The 26,328-nt window shown below is 44.9% G+C and overlaps 1 protein-coding gene across 1 annotated transcript in view; it reads left to right on the top strand.

Annotated features, from left to right (window-relative positions):
• CACNA1B (calcium voltage-gated channel subunit alpha1 B) overlaps positions 1-26,328 on the top strand; it is a 298,173-nt gene that overhangs the window by 114,019 nt on the left and 157,826 nt on the right. The window contains exon 7 of the mRNA XM_072882927.1: positions 22,149-22,252. Coding sequence (XP_072739028.1) covers positions 22,149-22,252 — 104 coding nt within the window. The remainder of the gene's footprint in view (positions 1-22,148; positions 22,253-26,328) is intronic.

Below are 26,328 nucleotides of genomic sequence, written 5' to 3'. Positions count from 1 at the left end.
CTGAGAATGTTTTTGGCCAGGAAAATTTTGCAATGGTGGAGCTAGTTTCCCTGCCAGCCCCAGCCTCTGGTCTCCTCAAGGAAACCAGCATTCCCCTGATGCAGGATACTCATCAGAGCTGAGCTGTGAACCTACTTTCAATGTTTTGCTTAATTAAGATTTGCAAAAGGCTGTGGGACCACAAGAGGCAAGATGCAGTCTAAGTAAATTGTGATTATGCATTAATAAGAAAAAAGGCTGGTGTTTTTTGTCCCACTACGTAACTAGAAAGCGGGGAAGGCTGCTGTTCCTCAGGCTTAGCAGAGCCCTTCCTTCACCCCTCCCTTTGTGTGCCCACTGCCACATGTTGGGTTTGGTTGGGGTAGGTTTGTTGCCTTGCTTATGCAAAACCTCTCCCTTCCTGCTGTTAAAGCAGAGAGCCCCGCATGGGGTCCATTCTTAGGGCTGAAATCCCTTTGATGCCAGGCAGTCTGGGACGGAGACCCATTACGGGGAAGTTGAGGTTACGGACTGCTTCCTTAATGGGCCACTCATTTCCTTCTGGAAAATAGTGATTGATTGATTGCCCTGCATCCATAGGGCTTTGTTATTGCTTCTCTTTTCCTGCTACTACATTTGTTGTGGGGTGTTCAGAAGAGTTCGTTTTCTTAGTTTGCAGTGGTGATGGCCGGGGTCTGTCGCAGGGTGAGACATGCTTTACCAGTTCAGCGTTAATTTAACCAAGGGAGAGAGTTTGCTCTGTCCTGAAAGCAGCTTTGATACTGAAAAGTTGGTCTGTGGTGGCATCAGGCAAGCTGAAGAGTTTGGTGTAAAATGATGTTCAGGAAAGAGGGAGCTTGAGCTTGAGTTTGATGGTTTGGCTCAGGACTTTCCAAACTGAGAGGTTTGTTGTGAATGGTTATTCACTTGTTTCCAAAGGACTGAGATGACTTTATATGTGGTCCAGATGCAGCCTTCCTACAGATTTAGTGAAAAATAACATCAAAGGGTAGGCTTTGCAGTAAGTAATCTACCTTGCAAATATTCACTCTTTCTCCTGTGATAAATTGAGGAATTACGAGGGCAGGGAGAATGCAAGTTCACAAATCTCAGCCCAATTTTTCCTTGCTGATCAACTGTGTATACTTTCACAGAGTTTCATTTTAATTGGGGACAATGAAAGCTTTCCAGCAAGACTTTATCTGGAAGGTGATTTATGTTTGAAGCAGAAAGACTGAATCATCAGTTGGGTGAAATGCTTTAAGAATAAGCTGGGGAAAACTCCTTCCTGAATCAGCAGCATCAGAACAATTGCTCCAAACAAGCACTTCTGCGAGTTGCAGATTTGTCAGCTGTGGCCTGTTTCTACTCAAAAAGTTCCAAGGAGCAACAGGTGATTTAGGAAAATTGTTGTGTCCTGAGGACAGGGAAGAACCTTTTTCTCCAGCAAATGGAGTTCACTTACCTCCTGCTAATTCAAGGCTTCAATGTGATCTGGGAATGCTTTAAAATTGAGTAACTAAACTGTTTTCCTCCGTGTGGGAGGACTCAGTGTCACAGTCTGTTGTGAACAGTTTTTCAGTCTAATCCAGTGCAGACAGATCAGAGATCCCTGAAGTACATGCAGAGCATCTTCTGGACCATGAGATTAGGGGAAAACCTACCTAGAGCACCAGCTCACTGTGGGCAGCAGTGCTGCTCAAGTACAACATGCCCTAGAGTAACAAATCTAACTTCTTTTTCTGCAACTGGGACTAGTTTAGTCCCAGGCTGGTCTAGCGACAGGAGTTGTGCCTCTCAGCAACGTGCACCAGCCCCTGCACTGGGCTGATGCAGCCATTCTGTGTCCTGGTTTGGTGGTGCAGACACAGGCTCTGCTCTGAGCTCTGTTGCTCAGGGCGGGCACCTTCTGCAGTAAGTAGTGTTCACCTGGAGCATCACACTGGGGCTGGGGGTGATGTGAGACAGCAAGGGTTGCTGTGTCCACTTTGCTTGTGCCTGAGGGAGCCATTACTGAGGTAAGTGGTAACTGGTGATCAGATTATCTCTTGGGACCATTATGTAAATTTATTCATTAGTTGCCACAAATTATTTTAACATGCTAAGTATTACCATGCTGCACTTGTTATCATGCTTTAAGCATAGCTGTCTGACAATAACCAGTGGCTGCTGGAGCCTGAGGATATTAGCATTGCTGAGGGAGGAGAGCATTTCCAGTGATGGCCTCCAAGTTCTTGGCAAACTAAGGTGCAGAGTCTGAGTAAAGAAAACTGAAGCTGAGTATTGGGGACAAATACAGAGATGGGAGGAAATAATGTAGGTGCTCAGCAAGAGAAACTGTGGTGCCCTGGGATCTGAGTCCTGATCTTCCTCCAGACCTAGTTTTCAAATTAAACAACGGTATTTTAGATCATCTTGTTCACATGCTTAGTGTTTGTGAATGACAGTGATTCATCTATTGCACATTGCTAATATATGCTATTTGGAGGTGTAAAACTTTTCAAAGAATTAAATGTATAACTCCTGTTTTCCTCTTCTATAGCAGTAATTCTCAGTTTTTCCCCATACAAAAACCTTATTGTCCATTGTGAAACACTCTCCTGCCTTCGATCCTGATTGCCATGGGAAGCTCACCTTGTTTTGCAAAGTGAGAAAAACCTGAAAAGTTTTGTGCCTGCCCACGAATTCCCCAATTCTTTTACTGTGCTAAGTAGAAGCATTCATTACAAAGCCTGTAACCAGAGAAGAGCCTTCAATGAGACAGCTAGGGTAGACCTAGCACTGTAGCTGTGGTTAGCTTGGAGCGCAGTGCTTTCCATTGTATACTCAGTGTTTTAGGAAGATTTTTCAGCTCCTTGCTGTGGTCGTTACACAGCCAGCACTGTTTGAGCTAGCTGGTCTATACCCCTCCGTGAAGTGTAGTCATGCCTTTGCAGTGGAGGTGCATGATGAGCTTCCAAGGTGCTGAGGAGCATGGTTTGTGGTCCCAGTTCTCCTACAGAAAATCACAGGTCAAACTTGATTCATCTGAAGTTGGCAGAAGTCTTGATGTTGACTTTCAAAGAGCTGGGTTTTCACCTTTTATCTTTTCTCTACAGGAGTTCAAAGCTACATGGTGGAATTTGCTTTGCAAAATAGGGACTTCTTGCAGGAAAGGAGAAATGTCAAAGTGTACACTCACTCTCTTTTGATCTTAATGGCAAGAGTTTTTCATGTTTCTTCTGTTTTTCTACTGACAAATATTAGTGTCCAGTGGGTATTTCAAGACTGTGGACTGGGCCTAACCTAATATGCTTGTAAGTAGGAATCAACAGTTCAAATAAAATGTAAGTCTATCCTAAATTGGATCCCAACTAGAATGTTACCCTCACTGAATCTAGAATAGCTTATGATTCACTTGGTATTTTTCATTCCCCTTTGTGTCTTTGAATTTCTTGATCCCTATAAAGATACAGAAATAGAAGGTTGGGATATAATTGTTGTTCCATTTCCAGCCCAAGCCAGAGATGGTTTTGCTCGTGGGGTAGTGAATGAGTTGGGGCTTGTAGGGGCAGAAGAGAATCTGTCTGACCCGGTTGTTTGGAGAGCTCACATATGCCTTTCTGGGGGCATTTATCTATAAAGGTTGAACCACTGACACTCAGTCTTCATCAGTCACAATTGTGAGTTGAGGAACCAAAGGTGATGTTCCTCGGGAGGAGTTTGGATGTGACTAGCACTGGCTGCCTGGACCATGAGATGGTTTCCTGTGCAAAACCCTCCAAGAAGGCAGAGGAAGGGTGCAGGTGAATGTGCAACAGAAAGCAGAAGGGATATAAATAATATAAAGCAGCATCCCCGCATCTCAGAGACTTGGATTAAGGTTCCTCTTGGCTTGCTGCCTGCTTGTGAGTTTCCTCCCGGGCTCAAGAGCTCCCACACTTTCAAGCACCTCTTAAACCTGCCAGTTAAGGCTTAAAGGTGACTTAAGTGGCTTTTTGCTGGCCCTTTGCTCATGATTGTGGTTTCCTGTGAGGTTATGCACTTGGCTTTCCTAATGTGTGACTGTCACGCCTACTTTGGTATAGCGGTGAATGCAATAGTAAAGCCTGTGGGAGTCTGTGAAGGTGGCTTTGAAATTGCTCTTTGAAATTTGTCTGCTGTCTGTTAGAAGTGACCTGAAGCCAGTCCACTAAAGCACAAATCCATAATTGCTAGATACTGAGATGGATGAGAATAAATGAGGTTTTGTTTACAGTGATATTTGTGTGTCCTGGGGCTGGCAGCCTGCGGTGTTAGTGGCTGAGGAGGCTTATGATGGGTTCAGTCTCCTATGATTACTCTTTGTTCGTGTGTGTGTGCATCAGCTCTCCTTGTTCTGAATTAACATATTGAGGAACAAAACTGTTTAGCCAGCGAAAGCGTAAGCAGACAGGAAAAGGGGGAAAAAATTGCCTGAAGTGCTTTCCTTACATTATGTTAAGAAGAATAAGCACAAGGAAAGGTTTTGTTTTGCCACTCTGAATCACACAACACATTTCTGATATGGTTTCTTTCTTTTACACTGCATTCTCTGTTGTGTCCAAGGGGCAAGCTTTGCTCCAGTTGAATGTGGGGTGTCAAGACCCACAGGGCTGGAAGAAAGTAGTACCAGCAAAACAGACCACGGGACTGATGCCCCGCATGGCATTAACAGCTGCACAAGAGCAGCATGAAAACAAGGGTGCTCTGCTTTCACTTAGGCTTTCTGATATTGTGTTGCACAAGCTGAAATGCTCTCTGGGAACACAGCATGTGGCCTCAAGATTTACCTGGGTCTTCAAAGAGGTGGACATAGCCCTGTTGGAGATCTAATAATACAGCACACTGTGGGAAGAAAGGAGCAAACAGATGAAAAAAATCAACAATGATAAAGCAATCAATGCTTAGAGATGTGTAAAGAAATGTGCCACCACAGTCTTGCCCGTAGCAAAGAGCCTGTGCTGACTTCTCATCTTTTTAGAGCATCTCAGAGCCAAGAGCATACAGCATCTGCCTAACAGCTGGGTTACATATATAGTGTAAAATTTCCCATAGCCCTGTCTTGGGGAGAGATTACCCTTGGGACCTGATGCTCACCAGTGCTGAACTTCTCTTGTCACTGTGCATTTGCTGTTGGAAATGCACTGAGTGCTGAGGGAGATGCCTGGGACCAGGCGCTGCGTTACGGAGCCAGCAGTGCACGTGTAACGCGCTGGTGTCGTGCACTCACGATGGAGATGGGAGCTGAGCTCCTGTGCTGTGCTAAGGTGCTGCATGGATGCAATTGTGCTCTCTTTCTCCCTGCAGTTTCATAAAGAAGAGAAAATCCCCTAATGTTGTTAGTGTTAAATTGCATTCACTATTGAGTTAGGATGACTTCCATTTGCTAATAAGAATCAGCCATCTTATATGTGCACACAAAGCTGATAGATAATTCCCAGTCTCTTGCTGCTGCTGTGGGGCTAATGTTGATTTCTTGGCTTCCAGTATCACCAATCACTTACAGGAAAGTTGGGCAGTGATGGCAGGATTAGGAGCAGGCAGTCAAGAGCCTGGCAGCAGCTTTGAGTGCAAGATCAGTGCCATAGTGAATAGCTGGGGAAGAAGAAGGGAAGAGCCTAGACTGTGGATCGGTGCTTTTGCAGAACCAGTACTGGAAGTCTGCAGAAGGTAGGGACCGACTTAGTGATGACCAAGCCCTTGCACGAAAAGTACAGAACAGATCACCAAACTATTAACTTGAGCACAAAACCACATTGGAAGTTCTGGCTGGAGCCTCGCCATGTGTGAAACCCACCCCAACAGAGAGAGCCTGCATGTGGCCTGTGTGTTGCCCATGTCCCATTTATACCTCTTCTGAGGTCTTGAATGGGTTGATGCCAGCTGGTTTTAGAGGTGTGGATTTCGCCCATGTTTCATGCTGGTTTTAAGCCTGCTCCATCCCGTTATGTTGTTACAACATGTGTTTTGCTTTAGTGGCAAGGAGTTTTATTATTATGTAGAAAAATGAGTCTTTTAGGTCACAGTTCATTCATTTAGATTATTATTATCACTTATGTGTGACAATTGTCTAGTTCTCAGCATCTTTCCCAAATTTCAAAAATTCTTATATAAACAGAATTGCCTACCACCTGTGCCCTGCTGCCAGGCAGAAACCTAGTGGCATAAAAATAATCAAACTTCTCCATGCCTCAAAACCCTCCCTAGAGCTCCATGCCCAAACTGTCCTGAGCATCTTGCTCTTGAGCAGAAGGTGGACTGGATTTCTCATCTCCCATTTCCCCAGAGAGAAGCCTTACACCAGGCTTTGCAGTAACATGTTTGCTACTAATGAGACCTTGTCAGATATATACAATATAGCAGTATAATAAATTGGTGTGTTCATCGACAGACTTGTAGTTCAGCTGAAAAATCCCTTGGAGATCACTGAACAAGAAGCACAAGTTTCCCCTGCCTAGCTGAAGTGCTCTGCTGGCCCCTGTGAGAGAAAAGCACATGGTAAATGAAGGAATCTGTACAACTGATGGATCCTGAGTGGAATGATGAGCTGTCAGTACCACAATCTCATACCAGTCTAAATTCTGCCTTGGCTGATATCCATTTATTCATGCTTTCCTCCTGGATTTTGGAGGGCCATAGGGCCAGTTTGCCGAAGGGCTGAACTCCCAGATCTTTTAGGGATGCAGTGTTACTGCATGGCAGGCTTTGCATACTTCCTCATCTGGAAGATTTTGCAGAAATCCAAAGATATTGTAATAGAAAATATGGAGCATTTCTAAAGCTGGAATGGCTTTGAAATATTTAGACGCCAAGATGGGTGTGATGCATGTCTCTGACCATGCCTGGGTCTCAACCTGTCTGGAAACACAGACTGTCTGACCCTGTGCCCACATGGACATTCTCTCTAAGGCTAAAAAGATTGGGCCATTTCATCCCTGATTCAGCAAATTACCCTGTTCAGAAAAGCACTTGAGCAAATGTGCAAAGCTGAGCAAGCGTTTAAGTGCCTCACTGAACCTTCTGCATTTTATTTAATGTCCCAGTGAAGGTATATTCAAAATGACTGTGGCGTGGCCACCTCCAGGTTTAATAGGAGACATTTAAGATATACAGCAGGAGAGTGACATATATCATACAAATGTAAAGAGCTCCTTCAACAGAGCAACTGCTCTCTGAAAAGAAATGAAAATCTCTCCAAACAACAGCTTAATCATCAGTGCTTGCCAAGAATTGAAAACTCCAGCTGAAGAAATTCACTTGCAGCTTGACAACGTTATCGCATCGAGGGTACAAGCAGCTCTCTTCCATGCCCAACAATTGCTTTCCTACACAGGATGAAAAAGGCAGCTGCATGCTTTCAGAAGTATGCCAGTCTGCTTATGCCATGACTGCTACATCTGTGGTTGGAGGGGAAGAGAATAACAGAACGCTTCTAAGAAAACCAAAAGTGAAGACTTTATTTGCTCTTGTAGTTCCCACGGCAACCCAAAATACCTGCGGCTAGGTTCCCCGACAGAAGAGGCTGGCTCTGGGCGGGTTCTGGGAGAAAGTCTTTGCTCTTCAATCTACAGACCATGTGCCCTGGGTTACAGGAGAGGAGCAAAGGCAGGCTGCTGTAATGGGTACAATACTGGTGCACTGGTGTGGCGTTGTGTCTGGGCGACTTGGTGGTGGGATGCTCAGTGTGTGGGTGCAAGGCAGTTCAGGGCGTGCTGGCTTAGGGAACTCCACAGATGGGTGCTATCAGGGCTGTTTTCTGTGTTGTGTCAGCAGCAGAGAAGACGGGGAACTGTCTGCTGGTGCAGAGCTCATCTGTGGTCAATCTGTTGGCGTATGTCATGAGGGTGCTACAAGGTGTAAGTTGAAGCTGCTCTTTGGCAGAAGGTGCCGTGGTTCTCCTTTGCCTGGCTTCAGGGTCAGCACTGGTGACATTCAAGCCTCTTTCCTTCTTTTTATAGAATCATAGAATGGTTTGGGTTGGAAGGAACCTTTAAAGATCATCTAGTCCAACCCTCTGCAATTAGCCCAGACATCTTCAACTAGATCAGGTTGCTCAGAGCCCCGTCCAACCTGATCTTGAATGTTTCCAGGGATGAGGCATCTACAATCTCTCTGGGAAACCTGTTGTTTTTCCTCCAACAGATAAAGTTCCCAGCACTATAGAGACTTTCAAATAGGAACTTTTTAATTCAGATGTTTTTTTCCAGCAACATTTTCATATTCTTGTGTTCCTTGTGCCAAAATCCAGCAAATACTTTGTGAATCCCTTGCAGAAGAAAAAATTGCCCAGTAACTGTGGAAAGCAGGATAACTGCTCATGAAACAATAGAAACTCTAGATCGAGTCACCTTGCGTAGTGTCCAGACTGAAAAGACGTGCAAAAGTGAGAGAGTTTATCTGCATGGGTTTGTAGCCATGTAAGAGCTCACGATACAGCCCAAGCAGCTGGAGAACTTGCATTGGCTGTTATGGTGGAAACACCAGTTGTCATTTAGCTGTATTAAAAATATTTCCTCATTTGTTTCTGACCAGAGAAGCAGGTAAATTTGAAGCAATTATCCTGTGCAGAGCTTGTAGTGCCATAGCAATGCTGGTACCAGCCATGAAGCTTGCTGGCCAGAGGTCAGCTCCTGGCAGGGCCAGGGAGTAATTATAGACCCAGACTGCAGCGTGGTGAAACCTTCCAGTAGCAGACACCAGCGTTTGCACAGCTGCTCCACATGGCATGGGAGGAAGCCAAGAGAAAAAAGTGGATAGTTCCCATTTTTTTTACCAGATGTTTCCTAGACAGGGCAGGTGTAACTTGAAGCATTTGAAACTGTGTTTTAATAACAGTTAAATCACCTGCTTATCAACACAACAAAAAAAGCTGGGTGTATCTGCTTATTTTAGGGTTAGTTTGTTTATTAGTATGATCTGTGGCAAAACCCTTTGTTGTCTGGCAGTGTCCCTCCCAGTGAAGACTCTTGGAATATGGAGAAGAGCAGTTCTGGGCCAGTCTCATAATCTTCTGCAGACTTAATGAATTTACACTATAGTAAATATTTTACACTTAAAATTTGGAATTTCACAGACAGTTTTCATTCAAATTTGGAACAATTTGGCAAGGCTTGTGGTTAAGAAAAATCTTTTTTTTTTCCTTTAGCAGACAGTCCTTTTCTATTTAAAATGTCTTAATAAAACCTTGTGAAACATCTTCAGATGGAGCTGAGAGGATCACGACGAACTGTTTTTTGTTTTATTTTGTCTGACACATGAAATTGGTAGTGATAAAATGGCTTTGGACTCCTGTCCTGAGAGGTAGGGTTTGCACTGACAGAGGACTCTTGGACTTGGGGGCTTTGCCACGCTCTGAAGTTCACGTGACTGAGCTCTCAGCTCCAGCTGGTTATGTGAGCGGTAGATGTATCTACAAGGATATTTTCTGCTTATAATTGTCTAGGAGAGAAGCTGTACCACTGGAGGTAGTCTCATTAGAAGACAGAATGAGAAGGTAGCCTAATCTAAATAGATCAATACTCTGCACAGTCCCAATCCTCTGCTGAAGAACGCATGCATGCAATAGCCTATTGTTATAATTTTAGACAATGGAATCAAGACTTTAATTCATTTAAACAGTTTTCTGCTATTGAAAATTTCTTGGGAAGCTTTTGCCTGCAATGTTTGGAGGGGAAAAATCAGTGCTTGAGATGTATAGGCTTTATTGTTTCAGGAAGAAGCTAGATCTGCATTTAAGATTATGAGGAAGCCTGCACATTATTCTTAGGACTGTCATTATCTGCAATGATTTTGGGCATTGATCCACAATTTCCTATGTTCAGAGTCATAAAATGATTGAGTATTGGATTGTTTCAGTGTTCTGGGAATCGGTCCATGCGACTGGCTCTGTCTTGCTGAGTTAGGGGCTGCAGGCCACAGGAACTGCTGAGTGGGAGGAAAGGTTTATTCTGCATCTGCTCACTAGACCAACAAAACCTAAATTTTGGTCTGAATGCATCCTTATTCTTATGTAAATACTGCATGTATCTGTGAGCAACCAAACTGAACAGAGTTCTAAATATGTGTGTATCTGTGTGTATATAAGTGTGTGTGTTCCTCTCTCCTTACAACTTTAGGACTACATTTGGGGACAGCTTTGGCTCTTCAGTGAAAGATAGCAGATACCTGAAGCCTCGCTGGTTGGCTTTGCAGTATAAAAAAACACATCAAGAGAGCACTGAATTTATTCTACGTGTAACTTGACTTACACATGAGTCTTCTCAAGCAATGAATGACATGTAAAGCACTCTTGCTTTCCAAGAATTTCAAACTCAAATGCAGTGCCTGTTTTTCTAGGAGCGATCCTTCCTCAAACTCTGAACAACCCAACCCCAACTGCCTCTGTGCTAACCTTGTGTGGGGACCTGGCAGTGCTCTCTCCCCCTTCACAGAAAACAGAACTCAGTTGTGTGCTCAGCGAAAAGAAACTTGGAGATAACTATGTGAGGCACCTGCGGTGCTGGTTTGAATCATGGGATATCTTGGAGTTTTGCTGTATGAATTGGCTGCCCCCTTACCATCTCAGTTTGAGTCATATTTAGGTGAAACTATTTGAATTACTTGGTCTAACTAGCTATTTGGCTTTTAGATTTATGATGAATATTGAATTCAGGTAGGTTTGCTATTTGTTAGACATTGCTTTTGAGAGTGTTGAGATAAATGGGCCTGGCTTGGTGCAGATGCCTGCATGGCACTGCTGGGTAGCCTGTGGGCCAAGTGCTGTGGTCACCAGCAAGGCAGTGCCTCGGTCCACTGTCACAGCTGAAGACTATTAGCCAAACAAAAGGTCTTTGGGTGGCAAGTAGCCTATGAGCTGCTGTTGGGTGCCTCTGGTTACAGCTTTGGTCTTTCTGGGCTCTGTTCATCATTATGCCATTAACTTGCCGTGTGACCTTGCAGAAGGTGCTCACATATGTAAAATGCATGTTCCAGACAGATTCTGTGCCATAACTGCCCGGTGGGGTTCACAGGGCAGCCGATTGCGTGTTTGCTGGCGTAATGCTTTCTCCTGAGTACCTCCACCATAGGTCTGACCTTCCTTATCATGAACGTGCATTACTAGTTTCCAATAGGAATTGCCTAGACCAAGTTTACATTTATAATTAAAATCCACAGCTGTTTAAAAATAAAAGAAAAGAGGAGGAGAGATTACAAAAAAAGATTTAAAAAATAGGTAGAGTCCTTTGGCCAGCCTGTAATTTTTGACAGTGAAAGAGCTTTCACAGTGCCAGCCAGGCAGGCACGCTCATGAATAAAGCAGCTGAATGAGTCCACACTAGCTGGGGAAAGAATGAATTTTTTATCAAGAAATCCTGTTAACATATTTATGTATTGATTTATTGGTGCCATAAGCCTTCGGATCAAGGCATAAAACATCAGCGTTTTTGCTTTTTCAGTCTTCCCCAGCTCTGCAAGGCTGGAAAAGGGGAGAAACAAAGGGAAGGATTTGCTTCTATTTAAACTTGGCTGAATTAACATTATTACTGCATGCAATGACTATAGTTAAAATATGTTCATACACGGCTAGCACTATTGTAGCAAAATTAAAACGCTGCCAACTTCTAGGATTTTACCGAGAGTCTTCTGGTATTTGGGTTGATTTTATGCATTTGGATGCTTTCCTCTGAAAGCCCGGCTCCTGGATTTATGTGCTTGAGAGAATTATAGCTCCCTTCCTGTCTTATTGGGGACTTTCTAACTCTTGTCATTGGAAAAAAAAAGCTAGAAAATTTGAATTCTAAAGTATCAAAAACCAAAGAGCTAATTATCTAGGTGTATTTTTCTTTTTGTATGTATGTATTTTTCCTTTTTTAAACAATGATCTCCTCTGTTTGAGGCTTCCACCTGGATTTCCTGCCCCATAGAAAATTATGGGAGCTTTGCCCTCTTGTTTGATGTTGTGAAGATATCTCCTGAGCTGCCTTTCCCTCTCTGTTTTTACTGCCCACTGTGTGAAAGGGATTTCTCTTCCTGGAACAGGGGATGCACATTGTTCTGGTTTGTGGTGGGGGTAGATGCGCTTTACCCTTATGTTTAGGGTACCTGTACGTCCACTGCGGAAGCATAAGGCACATGCATCACACTTGTTGCCTGAGTGTTGTGTGTTTGATTTTCAAATGTGCTGTGGCTGTTGTTTTGGGACTTCTGGGTGTCAGGGCAGCCCCACAGGGTGCGAGGATGAGCAGGCAGAGAGGGACAGCTCTGGGACTGGATGGAAGCAACATGGCTGTGTCAGGGCAGAGGATAACTGGCCCTATGGAGAAGCAGCAATATCTGCATTATCATCTCTGCAGAGCACTGTCTCAGTCTGTAAAATAGTGTTTTTTCTGGCAGAACATTGGGCAGGACTCCCGATGTTCCTCCAGAGGAGGGGAAAAAAGCACCTTTCCCAATTATTGTGACTGATGTGATATTAAAGCAAGTGATGGTAAGACAGTGGCTTCTGGGAATATAACATGATAAATGAATGCGAACTAAGTTATGCTTTCAGGGTGATTTTTCTGAAATCAAACTAACCCCTCTTGCCTTCTGCTCAGGTACGAGTTGCCACTGCACTGAACGCTACTGCACTGTGGCTGCTGCCTTTTGCGTTCCTCTGCCCTGGACAGGCTCTTATGCAGCTTCCACCAACACCACCAAAGGGATGCTTTATCTTTAGCACCCCGAGCTTGTTACAGATTCGTCTGGGCTCTTGGTCCAAAATAAGCTCTTATCCCCTTGGATAAGAGCTAATGCCAGGCCTGGTGTCTCACCCCTTATCGATACCTGGTGCTGCCAAGGCTTTTAGAGTCTGTGGTAGAGGCTGGCTGTGTGTGGTCTCAGGCCAGGACTAGTTTGCTTTTTGTTTGCAGGATGTGAAATACTCTGGATTTGATTTTGATCCTGGTAGTGAACAGCTCTGTGTTCTGCTCCTCTAAACAGCAAGTGGCTGTGGGGCTGGATGCAAGTGACTTCCCTTTTGGGGGCAGAAGGATTATCTTTGTTTCAAAACATCGTTGATTTTAGTGTCGTAAGACTCAAAGGATTTTCAGGTATTTTTCATCTGATGCCCGCTTGGGAACCAGGAGTTATGGATGGATCTGAGGAGTAACTGGGGGATTTGAACAAGGTAGATTGTTATTACAGCAGTGAAGTGGACTGACCTCCATCCTGAAGGTAAAAAGGAGGCGTGGAATAACTCAAAGACCTTCTGTGAAGAGAGAGGATCTTCTCAGAAACACTGATTTGATGTGTGGAGTGTAATGTGCCAGGAGTTTAAAGCGCCTCTTCGCAGAGAGTTCAGTTTAAGCAGGCATAAACCCAGGACTTGATTGCCTTTGGCCAAGGTTCGATGTGAAAAAAAGTGCAGAGGCCAGTGGGCTCTCTGAATACTTTTCTTACAACTGCTGGCCCTCAAGACAACAGGTACCCCATCCCAAAGGGCCCCCAGAAAACACATCCTCTGACATGAAATCTTTCCTGGTGTCCAAAACCCACTTGGGACCTACCATAAAGGCACAGGAGGCACAATTATAACACGCTCTAGGAGAAGATCAGGAGATCCTCCAATCCCAAGTTGTTAGTTGGACCTCTTATGGACCTTAGGGCTTCCTGAGATCCTGTCCATCCCATGGCCACACATGGAAACTTCCAGCTAAGGAGTTTTCTTCAAAGCACGCATAAGCAGATAAAACCACAAGAAGCAGTGTTTAAGCCTGACTCCAAATTTCCCTGCAGCTTGCTGGGCTGGGGCTCTTCCATTTTAATTCACCCCTTCTACATACAAGGGCACCTGCTCTGAACAACCGGAACCCACTGATCCCAGATGGAGGGATGCTCAAGAGGGGTATCTGAACCCCAATCCAACCCTGTCTTGCTGTACGTAGCACATGTGGGAGTATGATTTGGGCTGACCACTAATTTCATTAACCAACCCATTTTAGTTTTATCCTTCACACAGATGAGCACACCAGGCAAGTGCTCTTTCATCTCCCTCCCGTGGGTGGTACAACCCCTGAGCATCAATAGGAAATGCACCTCTCTGCCAATTTAATTTTGCTCAGAAGGGTCAATCGCCAGCACTCCCCCATCCCCGGCTGTCATGTCCCTGCAGAGCTGAACACCAGATGCTCTCTGCAAATGGACTGTAACATCTGAAAGTCAGTAACCAAAGTTATTGGACTCACTTTGTGCCAAGACTGTATTTAAAGTACAACTGGGGGGGGGGGGGAACGATTTTTTGCAGATTCTACTATTTTGTATAAGCCAGCACATTGGGTCAGGACTTGAGAGATGGGACTTCTCTTGCTGGTCTGCTGGGAAATGTAGCTCTCCTTTCGCCCGCCTATGATCTAATTTCACCTTCTGTAAAGCTAGGGATAGCAAAAGAGACCTCCTCAGTGCAGGGCTTGGTGGTGTTTCTGGGTGAAAAAGGCTATATAAGACTTAAAAGATTAAAGCCTTTTAAAAAAAATTATTTTGGGTTTTTTTTTTCTTCTTCTGTTTTCAGTTGATCCAAAGAGAGGTAGGGGAAAAAAAGTAGGAAAAAAAAGAGAAAATGAATATTTTTGAAAAGTAATAAATTTTAATACCTTTTGGGTAACTGAATAAATGGAATAGAGAAAAAATATTTCACAGCTCTTCTGAATGAGATGTTAAGGTATGGCTTTCTCAGGGAGGCGAGGAAGACGCAGTACTTCCCCTCAGCTCTTCCCAGTATGTCATTGATGAGAGACTGAGGCCCCTTCTTTAACTCCTAGACCCCCAGACTTATTTCTGAAGGTTGCAATATTTTAAGAAGTTTACGCAAATCCCTCCAGTCCCCTTTTGTGGTCATCTTTGTTTAAAATAAAATCTAAAATACAATAAAGCTATTCAATGTCCTGCTAGATTTTAGGCTTGAGTTTAACTTTTTAAGGGGGAAGCCAAGTGTCTCATGCCCTAATCTGATAAATACATTGGCCTGTACTCCACCAGGTTGGATTTTGGGGCAGAAGTATTTTCTCCAGGGCTTTCAGCAGAATGGGGTCCAGACTTTTCACCAGGGATTTTGCTTACAATTACAGTGCAAATGATAATGACTATTTCTTAATTAGAATAGGCAAAGCTTATGCTTGACCACAGCTATACATTCAGGGACTTCAGATGTGAGTTAGGTTTGGACTTGAACCTATTAAGTTCATATGAAGCCTGTATACCTCATTCTCCATCTGTGAAAGCACTTTGCACTTTCCAGAAGTGAGGATCAACACTTTGGGATATTATGGTAATGTGGACTATGTAGCATCCCAGAGAAGTGATCGATTTAAATGTCATTTGAGTCTGTGACTATTTGTGAACAGAGTAGGTCGTCATTGATTCCACAGATTGAACTTGGAATGGCTTTTCTTAGCAAATTTCGGTTTTCTGCCCTTATACCTTCTTGTGCAAGGTCTGTCTATCTCTGATGAAGAGCTCAGCGGGAGTTACTTAGTGCCTAGAGAAAATGTGCTGAGTAAAGCAGGGCTCCGTGTGCTCATTGTACATGCTTTTAATATTTTTGGTTTTGTTCTTAGTAATTTCTGTGTTCACCTAATCCTAAGAATAGGAACAGATAGAAATAAATCAACCATAAATAGCATTGCTAATTAACAGAAGTAGCGAGGAGTGAATTATGAAAAATCAGATGAAGGGTAAATAGAGTTCATCTCTCGAAGACAGCTGAGAGTTTTCCTCAATGCAAAAGCACTTATCTAAGAGAAGATTACACTTTAATTGCCCCAGATAAGTCAGGCTCTGCCATTGATTAGATTAAAATGAGTAAACTCTAGGTGTACTACACATTTTGATTAAAAACATAGTAAAGAGCTAATGGTCTGTGGTGTTTCAGCTTTGGCTGTATCTGTCAAATTAGATCCCTTCTTTATTGAACCCCACTCTGGAAATATTTCCAAAGGATTACGTGTTAGCCCATTAATTGCTTGTTTTTCACATTGATGGACAGTGTGCTGAGCGAAGCAGTGGCAGAATTTCTTCCTTGGAGATCCAGGACAATCACCTCAGGGTTGCTGCTCCTGTCAAAAGTGGCTGAAAGAAGAAACTTGTGTAAGCAGCAGAATGGCTCCTTGTGCAGAGGCAAAGAGAGTAACAACTCTCTTGTTGCTCTACTGGTAAAAAATTTGAGTTAAGTCTAAATTTGTTTCTAACAGCTTGAGAGCCCAAAGCAGCATGTCTGCACAGCCAGGGAACCCTAGCTTGGAGATCTGCTGGCAGGACCAGCCTAGACCTTGTTCCGGGATTTGTTACTGGGGTTGTTGCTGGTACATCGTAGGGTGGTCTGTGACTTTACACTTCTGTAGATGCTGCCCTTAAGGTCTCATTTAAAGCTCCAAAGTCAACAGAAGAACACCTATAAAGGCATTTTGGCTGCCTTTAGGCGCTGGCAGAGGAGCTCTGGTGAAGGCTGCTGTGCAGCTACTCTCTTTGAGAGGTGCCTGCCACCCATAGCAGTAGCAGAAGGGAATTCGACCCTGAGCCATGAAGCTTGGAGTGTGTTTTCTTAGCTCCAGCTGTGAGCTGGAGTGAGTTTGCATCGTGCTGACTGCACCCATGGAGGTGCAGGTGCAGAAGGGGGTCTGCTGTGGAGGGTTAGTCCCCCCTGCATGGGCAGTGCCTGGCAGCTGGCCTGCACTGACATCCTACCCTGTGCAGCAGCTTCCTCAGTGCAAGTTAAAGTCATCAGGAAGTCCGTATAAATTATATTAATTATAGGCTTACCATAAAGTCAGTGTGTTCACATGTGGGTCTGTGGTGATAGAGTTGACCTGGTGTAGCCTTGTGTGTGGACATCCCTGAGCTCTCTCTTCCTCCCAATACAGGAATAAAGGGACTGCAAGCAGAGACAGCGATGATTTTGGGAGAAGGACAAAGAGAGTGATTTTTTTTATGAGAAACTTGGAAATCAGGAGCTGAAATGTGAGATTGTTTTTGCTTAGGTTCATTGCAGCACAACAGTCTCCAATCAGGGTATGCAGTACCTGCCATGCACCACCCGGCATTTTCTTATAGCAAAGGTCTTAGTTGTTCTGCTGCTTTTGTGTTGCCCAAGAGGATTTAATCAGGTTCAGCAGTGTTTTGTAGCTTATTTGAATACGCCGTTTCAACATGTGCTATCACTGCCTGGCTTGTTTGGTCCTTGGCATGTGCTGAATGGGGTTGTGGGCAGTGGTGGCAGGTCTTCTGTTTGCGCCAGCTAAGAGAAGCTGTCAGCTTTGGATTGCAGATCCATCAGGTCTCAGATTCACCCTTGGGGCATGGCCTTAGTACGCCAGTTTGCTGGCTGCTGGTCAGTGGCACACAGGCCTAGGTACGTGGGAATCCCTTATCCCTCTCGCCACATGAAATATAGATTTAGGTTGTGTTGCAGAAGCCAGAGGAGAGTGGGAGGTTGTGGGCAGCTGTGCTGTCTGCTTAGAGAAAAGAGGGAGGCAGGATTTTGGGGATTATTCTGTGTTTTACTTGCTCTAATTTGCAGTCTGTAAATCTCCTGAAACCTAAGAGTTGCCACCCATTGAACAGGGGCAGTCACTTGCCTGTTCACGAAGCTGTGTGTGTAAACCAAATTTTACTTAATTGTGTGTTTGTTATTTTGGGATTCCAGAACCAGGATCTCATCACTGATGCAAACTGTGATCAAGCAACCTTGATAGAAACTGCACAAGCTTCCCTTCCTTGGGGGCTGCTGGGTCTTTTTTCTGCAGGGGCTGTCATAGTTTTCCCAGTAACTCCCCACTGCTGATGGAAACCTCACTGGCGAGGAAGTGCTGCAGAGTATTTACATGCTCCTTCCCCTACCAAACCAGCTCCTGCTCCCTTTGATCAGCCCTGTTTGAAGTCAGCAGCGTGTGGGATTCGGCCATGAGGCTGGCAGGCTGCGAGGCTCCCCTGGTGATGCCCCAGCCGTGGGGAGCGCCGAGCTGAAAGTAGGCAGGGTCCCCAGAGAGCCGATGTTGTGCTGCTGGGATGGGGATGGGCTGGGAGAAGGATGTCAGAGCAGGCAGGGCTTCACTGACCATTTCATGGTGACGGGATGGGGCTAGCTGGAGCAGAGTTGCTTCTGGTCTTGCAGCAGCAAGAAGCTCCAGCAAACACGAGAAACTAATTTCAGGACAGCCAGGCACAAGGGCTCTGCCTCCCCATACGCCCTGGGAACATGGGCCATGGCCAGGGCTGCAGAAAGGAAGATGAAAGGTAATATAAAAGCATTTCTGGTCTCTGCAGCACATTGCAAGCAGCAGTAGGCTGCTTTCAAGTCAATTGTTTCAAAACATATCTTTAAATGAATTAATAATTAGACACAGCTGCCATCTTGTTAACATAATGAAGCAGTGGCCTAACAGTTCTCTGTGTCTGAGAGACAAAAGTGAGTATTAATACTGGCCTTTCTCTGGTGTTGGACAAGTCACAAAAGGCTTGGTTGTGGGAAGTGTCTTGTGCTTTGCTGGAGTACACTCCGTTCTCTTTGGCTGTATTGGGAGCGCAGGGCATTAATCTCCCTGCATGACAGAAGCCTTTCAGCTTCTGCGTTTGTTCGAGATGACAGTATTCACCCACCTATCTCTGTAGAGAGGTGGCCCTGCTGTCACTGCTTGGGAACACTGGCAATGTGCTTGGTGCTGCATGAAAGGGAGGAGAGAGTCCCGAAGTGCTTAAAGCCAACTGTGCAGAGATTCAACATGTAAAGGTTGTCCTTTTGCATCCAGCTGTGAGCTGGGCGCTCCTGCTGAGCAGTGACATGAGGCTCCAGGGTGGATGACAAAGCAGAGTCACATGGAAGAGGCTAGAAGGATGTTGTTGGGGATTTAGGTTGGACTTTTGGGGGTGGGGGGAGAGGCAGGGAAAGAAAAGGAGGCACCAACTGTGAATAGGCATGGTGGGTGCATCTTGATACAACTGCCAGGTCAGGGGGTGGCAGCAGCTTGGAGCTGAGCAGAGGTTAGGCAGAGGGAGCTGTGGCAGCTGGGCTTGTTGGGAGGAGCACTCCAGGGGCTGGACAGTTCGTATGGGCTTTAGATGCCTGAGGTACAGCTCTCTGGGTCTCCACTGCGACCCACACAGTGTCCCTGAGATTTCCCGTGCCTCAGTTTCCCGCTGTGCAGCACCTTGCCTGTGGGAGCCTTGTGCTGTCAAGTTTAAGGGACATGAGCTGTTTGATGCCGGTGCCCGGGGCACTCCTGGAGCAAGGCTTCAGCTTGCTGTGGGCACTGCTCAAGGGGTGCTTGTGAAAAGCCCTGCGGCTCTTGCCAACCAGCGGGTTCCGCAGCTCCTGAGCAGTGAGGGAGCTCTCCTGTAAGCCCTTACTGTATTTGGATATAATTCTGGCACATCATGACAAGTATGTCATTTTTCCTTCTTCCCTGTCGGGTTAGACCTGTGGTTAGGATCAAGTAGCACTGACAGTCAGCCAGGCGTTACACCAGTGAAATGTTTTAGCTGGAACATAAAAATTGATTTGATCTCTTGGGTCATCCTGCTTAATGAGCAAGCCTGGAGCTGGGCCACAGCCCAAGCCCCAGTGGCCCTGCAGATGGAGGGCTGTCTCCTCTTCTCAGCATGGCCAGGGGTGTCTGCGGGACTCAGGGGGCTTTCCCTGGCGGAGAGGAGTTTGGTTTTCCTGGCAGCAAACAGGTTTGATTCATTAAAGCATCTCACCGTGGCAGAGCCAGTGCCATAAACTGTGATTGGGTTCGGGCACACTTGGGAGCACTGGGAAAGATGCTGCACATCCGTGAAGACTCTGCTTTCTCAGGAGAGGTTTTCTGTTGACCCTTTTGCCTGGTGTTTTGCCCTCTAGTTTGTCCTGGATCCCTGTGTGTGAGGCAGAGCAAACAGAGCGAGTCCCTGCCCTGCCCTGCCCTGAGCATACGGTAGTCTAGCAAATGCTCAGAGGAGGGTGGTTAATTAGTCGCATTTCAGCACATTTCATTTTTAAGGGCTTTGATCGTGGCATGGAATTGTGGATCTGTCGCCAAGTTTGGGCTTCAAATGAATAAATAAATGATAAATGATCATTTGGCAGCAATGAACCTGCTGCACTCTCTTTGCATGTTTATGTAGTTTCCCTTCTCCCATCTGTTCCCTTCCTCCAGCTCTTCCTTGTGGGTTGGCTCTCCAGTCCCCCTTGCCTGGCTGACGGCAGCCCCAGCCTTGCTGAATGGGATGCGCTTGCTCCAACTGGAGACATGAGGGCTGCCACCTTGGTCAACAAAATGAGAATTGAAGAACAGCCTCTAAATATAAAAACATAGGTTTTGCTCTGGTAATCCCAGGAGAACAGGCTGGGGCTGAACCAGGCACTTTCCCCATGCGTTAGGGAAGAAGCACTGAGGACTAAAAATTGTGTCCTAAAAACAAGTGTCCTTGTTTCCTCTGACCCCATCTGTAGAGACATGGTGCAGGAGAACAGGGAAAGGAAATACTTAAAAGCAGAGAGAAATGGAAAGACAAAACAGTGAACAAAGAAGTGGTGCTGCTGGGGTGGGATGACAGGTATTGCAAAAGGCATTAAAAAACTGTAATGAGAGATTGGGCTGCACAGAGTTTTTGCCGTCTTTCTGCTCTCATTTGCCCAGCCTGTTTTCTCTTCAGATTCATTTGTCTGTCACACACTGGTTTTGCCTTTAGCAGGGGTGGTTTGTGGTGAGGTTAGTTAGTCCTTGTTCCTCTCGGGTGAGTCACTGATCAAGTGACATAGAAAAAAGAAGATGTTTGCGATTTGGAGAAATGCTTGTCACGTGTTTGATCTGGAGCATGTTTGTTGAGGAAGAATTTGTGCAGATATGTACCATGTTAAAAATGTCTCAGAAGGTATTTACTAGCACCAGTGCTATAAATGTTATTACCTGTAAGAAATGTTATGACATAGGTCACCCACATCACACATTGGTTTTGCTTGTTTATTGGTTGACTTCTACTTATGCAGGAACATTTCGAGGTGGCATCAAGTGCACGCATGGCTGAAATAAAGCACTTCTTTCTGTGAATCCTTTTGCAAGCAAAATTACACTTGCAAATATGATTTGGAATAGTGACCAAAAAGCACCACAGATAATAAGTAAAAGGCACCAATGTCAGTTAGAATTAATGCATTTTTTTGCAAGTTGGTGTTTGAGAGAGCTTCTCTGTGGTCTCTGCCAGCCTCTGCGGTTGGGCAGGTAGGTGAGCTCTGTGTTTGTGTTATTCTTTACCCTCTGCAGGAGGAGGGAGGAGGAGGAGGAGGAGGAGGAGGAGAATGTCTTTGGGTCTTTTCTTCTCTTTTTGCTTCCCTTTTCCCCTCCCTTACACCCAACATCAAGTTCTCAAATTGCTGCATTCTCCACTCACAAGAGAAGAATTTGCATTTTTCTTGGCACTTGGCTTCAGTAAATGGCCATGTGGCATTTTACTTTTCAGCAGTTCCTTAAAGAGCTCCCTTGTGGTTGATGAATGCAGAAACTTTGTCATAAACTAAACCACCGTTCCCTCCCCTTATCTAGACTGCTACTTACTCAAGGAGCCTCAGACGGGTTTTGATGACAGAAGCCCAAAGTGCTGAGTAAGCAGATGTGGAATTGCAGTCACTCTGAAGATGCCGCGTTTTCTTGCAGACTTCTTGTCTTCTCGTGCTCTGTGTGTATGTGCCGATTCTGGGCACGGTGCCATGCTCTGCCTTAATTGCAGCACAGATTAACGGAAGGCTGTGGTTCCCTCCCGTTGTTGTGTGTCTCAATTCAGATGTAAATACGACACTGATGCTGAGCACATGGGAAGTCAAAGTTGAGGTGGGGAGGGAGGAGGCTGGTGTAGAAAGCCTGCACAGAGGTAGGTCACTTAAAAGCGTGTTTTGGCCCTGCAGCGGGGTCAGCCTGGAGCTGTGGAATTAGATGAATCTTCTCACTGGAGCTGACGACAAATCATGGTGTGGATGGTGGGACAATCAGCTTGGTTCATCAGTTCTTTTGCTGGCATTTCAACTGGTGAACATACCAGAACTAACCAGTGCATCAGTGGTGGACAGCCCTATGGAAAGCTGAGGGGAATCTCCCCTGCCCTCTGCCCTGCAGTTTCTGTATGGTACTTTGTTTCTGAGATGAATTAACATTTGGTTTTCCCTCTCCCTTTTTCTTTGTTTCCAGACAAATGATGCTGCAGGAAATACCTGGAACTGGCTTTACTTCATCCCTCTCATCATCATTGGCTCTTTCTTCATGCTCAACTTGGTGCTGGGTGTCTTATCAGGGTAAGACACTAATGACTTGTTTGTCTCCACCTGGGTATGAAAAGGGAAGACGTGTTGGTTTTAGCACTGTGGGAGGATGTAACCGAAAAAGAGAAGACGGGGTGATATATCACACTGTATATTGTCCCCCTTCACACACTTCCTACCCTGTCCTTTCCTTGCAGTGGGGTATTTCTATAAGACTATAGAGCTGTAGGATGGGGGATAGGCAGGTGAAAAATTGTTAATTGAGATGATTCTAAATCCAGAACCAAGAGTTAAGCGAGCTCCCTGTAATTATACTGACTTGGGCCTGTGCGGCCAACACTTACTCCTGCGTCATCTTGAAAACCCATCAGGAACCCACTGATGCCAGGATAAATACTTCAGTGCTGGAGCTGGACATCAAAGTGTTCATAATGCACTTGGTGTAACTGTGCAGTATGGAGAAAGGGGAAGCTCAAACAAAAGGCAATTAAAAGATCTCAGGGTTTGGTTTTGTTTGGTTGTTTGGGGTTTTTTTTGGTGGTGGTGTTTTGGTAGGTTTTTTTGGTGGTTTTTTTTTTTGTTTTGTTGTTGTTGTTTTTGTTTTTGTTTTTTTTTCAAATCTCTAGCTGTTTAAGCCAATGTCTAGATTTTGGGGACACACTAGTCTCTTGATGTTTGAACCTCAGGGGTCAGCCAAGGATTTGCTGTTTGTTGCATATGAGTTTTGGGTTTGGGCCATTGTAAAGATGAGGCTGCCAAGTTTGAAACCTAGCTGGAACGTCCCCAGTGTCTGTGGAAATTTGATATGGAATTAACAACCTCACTCATCTTAATGGTCTGCAAGCTCTTAGACTTTGGCACTTCATTTTGCACACAGTTTCTTCTTAGCTCATCCAGGTGATCTAGATTATATAGATCCATAAAGATCTACATTTATTTCTGGCTCTTGGCAGTATGGGAAGAGAGAAAAGAGTTAATGTTGCTGAGTGGTAAAAGCCCTTCAGTGCTGCACCTTTGCTCTTTCTCTTTAAGTTACTAGAGAAAGAAAAATGTTTTCCAAAATGTTTTCCAATGTTTTCTCAATTTTATTATTTTGTTAAGGATCCTCATCCTCAAAGCACATGCTGGGGGCAGGAGCTGGGAGACAGCAGTGCAGTTTTGTTTGAGGACTGGGAAACGTGCTGCTACGAGAGAGGGTCATGGGGAAGGCTATGTTGTGCGCTTTGCTGTTCCTTCAGTCCAGATATAATGGTCATGATCAATAACCGATCAAAGCCATTCATCAGACATCCTGTTGTATCAGAGGCTTTGTAGAGGAGAGCTTTGTGACCATACTTGTCTGACCTATGATTTAAAGCAAGCACCAGAGCCAGGGCTGAGTGCGGTTCATTAGGTAGTTCATCTTCCTCGTTCCACAGTGGGGTCAGCCCACGTTGGCTGAAACGATACTTGTGATTTAAAACAAAACTCAGAAGCCTGCAAGCTCCTGTTCCTTTGTACTGGATTCAAACATGTTTGGTGACCAAAAAATGGAAACGTCTGTCTGGCTCTCCTGAAAGCCTCTCGTTGCTTGGGGCAAAATATGAGTATTATATAAATGTGTATCTTCTACTGAAAATGCAGCTCTGTGCATCAGGTTTCCTTTTGTTAGTGGTAAGGGTGATAATATCTTCACAGAGGGAAGCTTTTAAATTCTATTTTGCATAGTGGTTTGACGTCCTTGGCTGGAATAATTCCTGGGGAGAGGCTGAAGAGAAGAAACATCATAGCACAAGTGTTGACCACACTGCTCAGCAGGCTGCTGGTGGGCTTGCAGCTATTGAGCAATGAAGGAAACTGGGTATATCTGAATGGACTGGTGATGAGAAGGCACCAGAAAGGTGGAAAGACCCTCTGAAGGCAGAGACTGTTGTCATTATATTCTCTAACCAAAAGCCCCAGACAGCACTGTAGAAAAAAACAAAATTTCTGCTGGAGGTTATTCTTTGCATGGGTTTCTGCATGGAGAAAGGGTCATTGGCAAATGCATGTTGACTTCTATAGGGTACGGTTTCACTCAAGGACATTATGCCATCCACGTCCCAGTGACAGTATCAGCTAGCAGCTCCTGCAACAGAGATTCTTGGCAATATCCCACATTTCTCTTTCAATAAAACAAAGTTGATTTAGGGTTAGAGGTTCTACAAATAGCCCATGAACAGGATTAACTCAGCCATCACTCACCTGGTTCTTATTTTCATGATCTGTGCACCTCATAGCCTTTAAAATTATCCTTGCTGTATCCTGGGGGTGATGGAGTGCTCTGCTCTGCTTCTCCACACATTACAGAGAGGGAACAGTGGGGTAGAGAGAGGGAATGGAATGCCCCTGGGAAACAATTGCAAAGCTGAGGTTAGGTCACTCGTTTCTTAGGCCTGTGTGTGATCTTCATTACTGTTCTCTTTCACAAAAATCCTGTTGGTCAGGTTGTATTTTATTTTGCCATATACATCATCAGCATTAGGGGGTTAAGCTTCAGCATGCCACTGCCCGTACCTTGGAAAGCCACAGAAAAAGCTTTTACCGTAGTATTTTTAATTGCTGTTAGTTTTGAGCTATTTCCTCTCACATATTTGTGTTCCTCAGTGGGCAATAAGGAAGCTACACATTTCTGAAGTAGGTATGCAGACGCTATTGCAGATTATGGCAATACAAATAATCTGAAATTACAAGTTATTGAGCTTCCTACTGACACTGAATTATACAGAGTTTTGCTATAACTCTTAAAGGAATTTTCTGTCTTTCTGTGGTTTTTTGTGAACCCATGTCAACACTGGGCAGATACCTAATATGAGTGGGCTTAGCTCCTGGGTTTATCTGTTTGAGCAGTATAAGTAGATTGACCTGGTTAGGATCCCGAGTCTCATCTGTTAGCAAAATGTGGAAGCATTTGCATTGCAAATGCTACAGAAGAGATGATACCTGTTTTAAAATAAAGAGCAAACAACCTTTCCCCTCTGCTGATTCTTCTGGAATTATAATAAAAACAAAGGCAGGGAAGTGACAGGGAAATGTGGAAATCTCTAAGTGTTGGTAAAAACTTGGTATAAAAATAACCCAGAATCCTGGGCCACAGTTGATAGGACAAAAACCTCTGAGTACCTGGTTAAAGATGTAATTAAAAGCATGTTGACCCCATCATTCAGATTAAATGAGACTCTACCTGCTGTACAGCGTGTCCTCCTCATGCATGCTGATGAAAGCCCTGCCAGTGCTCCTGTAATGGGTTAATATTTAAATACCCTCCCCAAATGGCACACTCTGCCTTCTGTTCCTTTCCCCTCCCTGATGGAAGCACAGGGTGCCAGACTGCCAGCAGAGCCCGGCTCTGCTTGTGCCACCAAATATCCAGATTTCCCCAATGATCCTAGGATGCGGGGTGTGGAGTTATCGCAAACATCTTATTTCTGATGGTGCAAAAGGGATGTTGGGCTCTCCTATGTCTTTACAAAAGATGCATGTTGCAGTGGATGCTGTGCTGTACCTGCTTACCACAGTGCTAAAGGGGGGGTCTCTGGGGAAATCGGTAGCAGCTCCCACTTGCCAGGTTGCACATCACAAGCAAAGACAGGCTGTGCAGTTCTCTAGCTGTGAATATGGTAGGATTTGGAGTTTTCCTGGAGTACTGCAGTGGTCATAGGTACACAAGTGAACTGCAACTGAAACAGCTCCTAAAATCCAGGAACTGCCTTTGCTTGTTTACAGAAGATATGGGGTTCTCCAGCAGACACTCAGCATCCTGTTTGCTGTGGAGTAGTGGTAATGTGGGTTTGTGTCCCTTGTTGGGGATTTTCCCCTCTACTCCTCACTATGTATTCCCCTTGCTTTCTGTTTTTCCTCTCTGGTGCTTGATCCCTCTGTGAGCCGATAAAACTCAATAGCCCTGCAGAGACCAATAGAGCAGAAAAACGCAGATTATTTTCTTCTGGAGGAGCTTTTATTGAGTGCCATAGCTGATTCAAGAGAAGATCAGGACTGTATAGGGCCAGGAGAGCAGAAGCAGGAGGAGAGATTTCTCTCCCCTTTGATGGCATTAAGACATTCAGTAGGCTCATGTGTTTCTGCACAGG

The sequence above is a fragment of the Ciconia boyciana genome, chromosome 18 (assembly GCF_034638445.1).
Source record: "Ciconia boyciana chromosome 18, ASM3463844v1, whole genome shotgun sequence".
NCBI classification, from domain to species: Eukaryota; Metazoa; Chordata; class Aves; order Ciconiiformes; family Ciconiidae; genus Ciconia; species Ciconia boyciana.
This window is presented reverse-complemented; position numbering and strand designations above follow the sequence as displayed.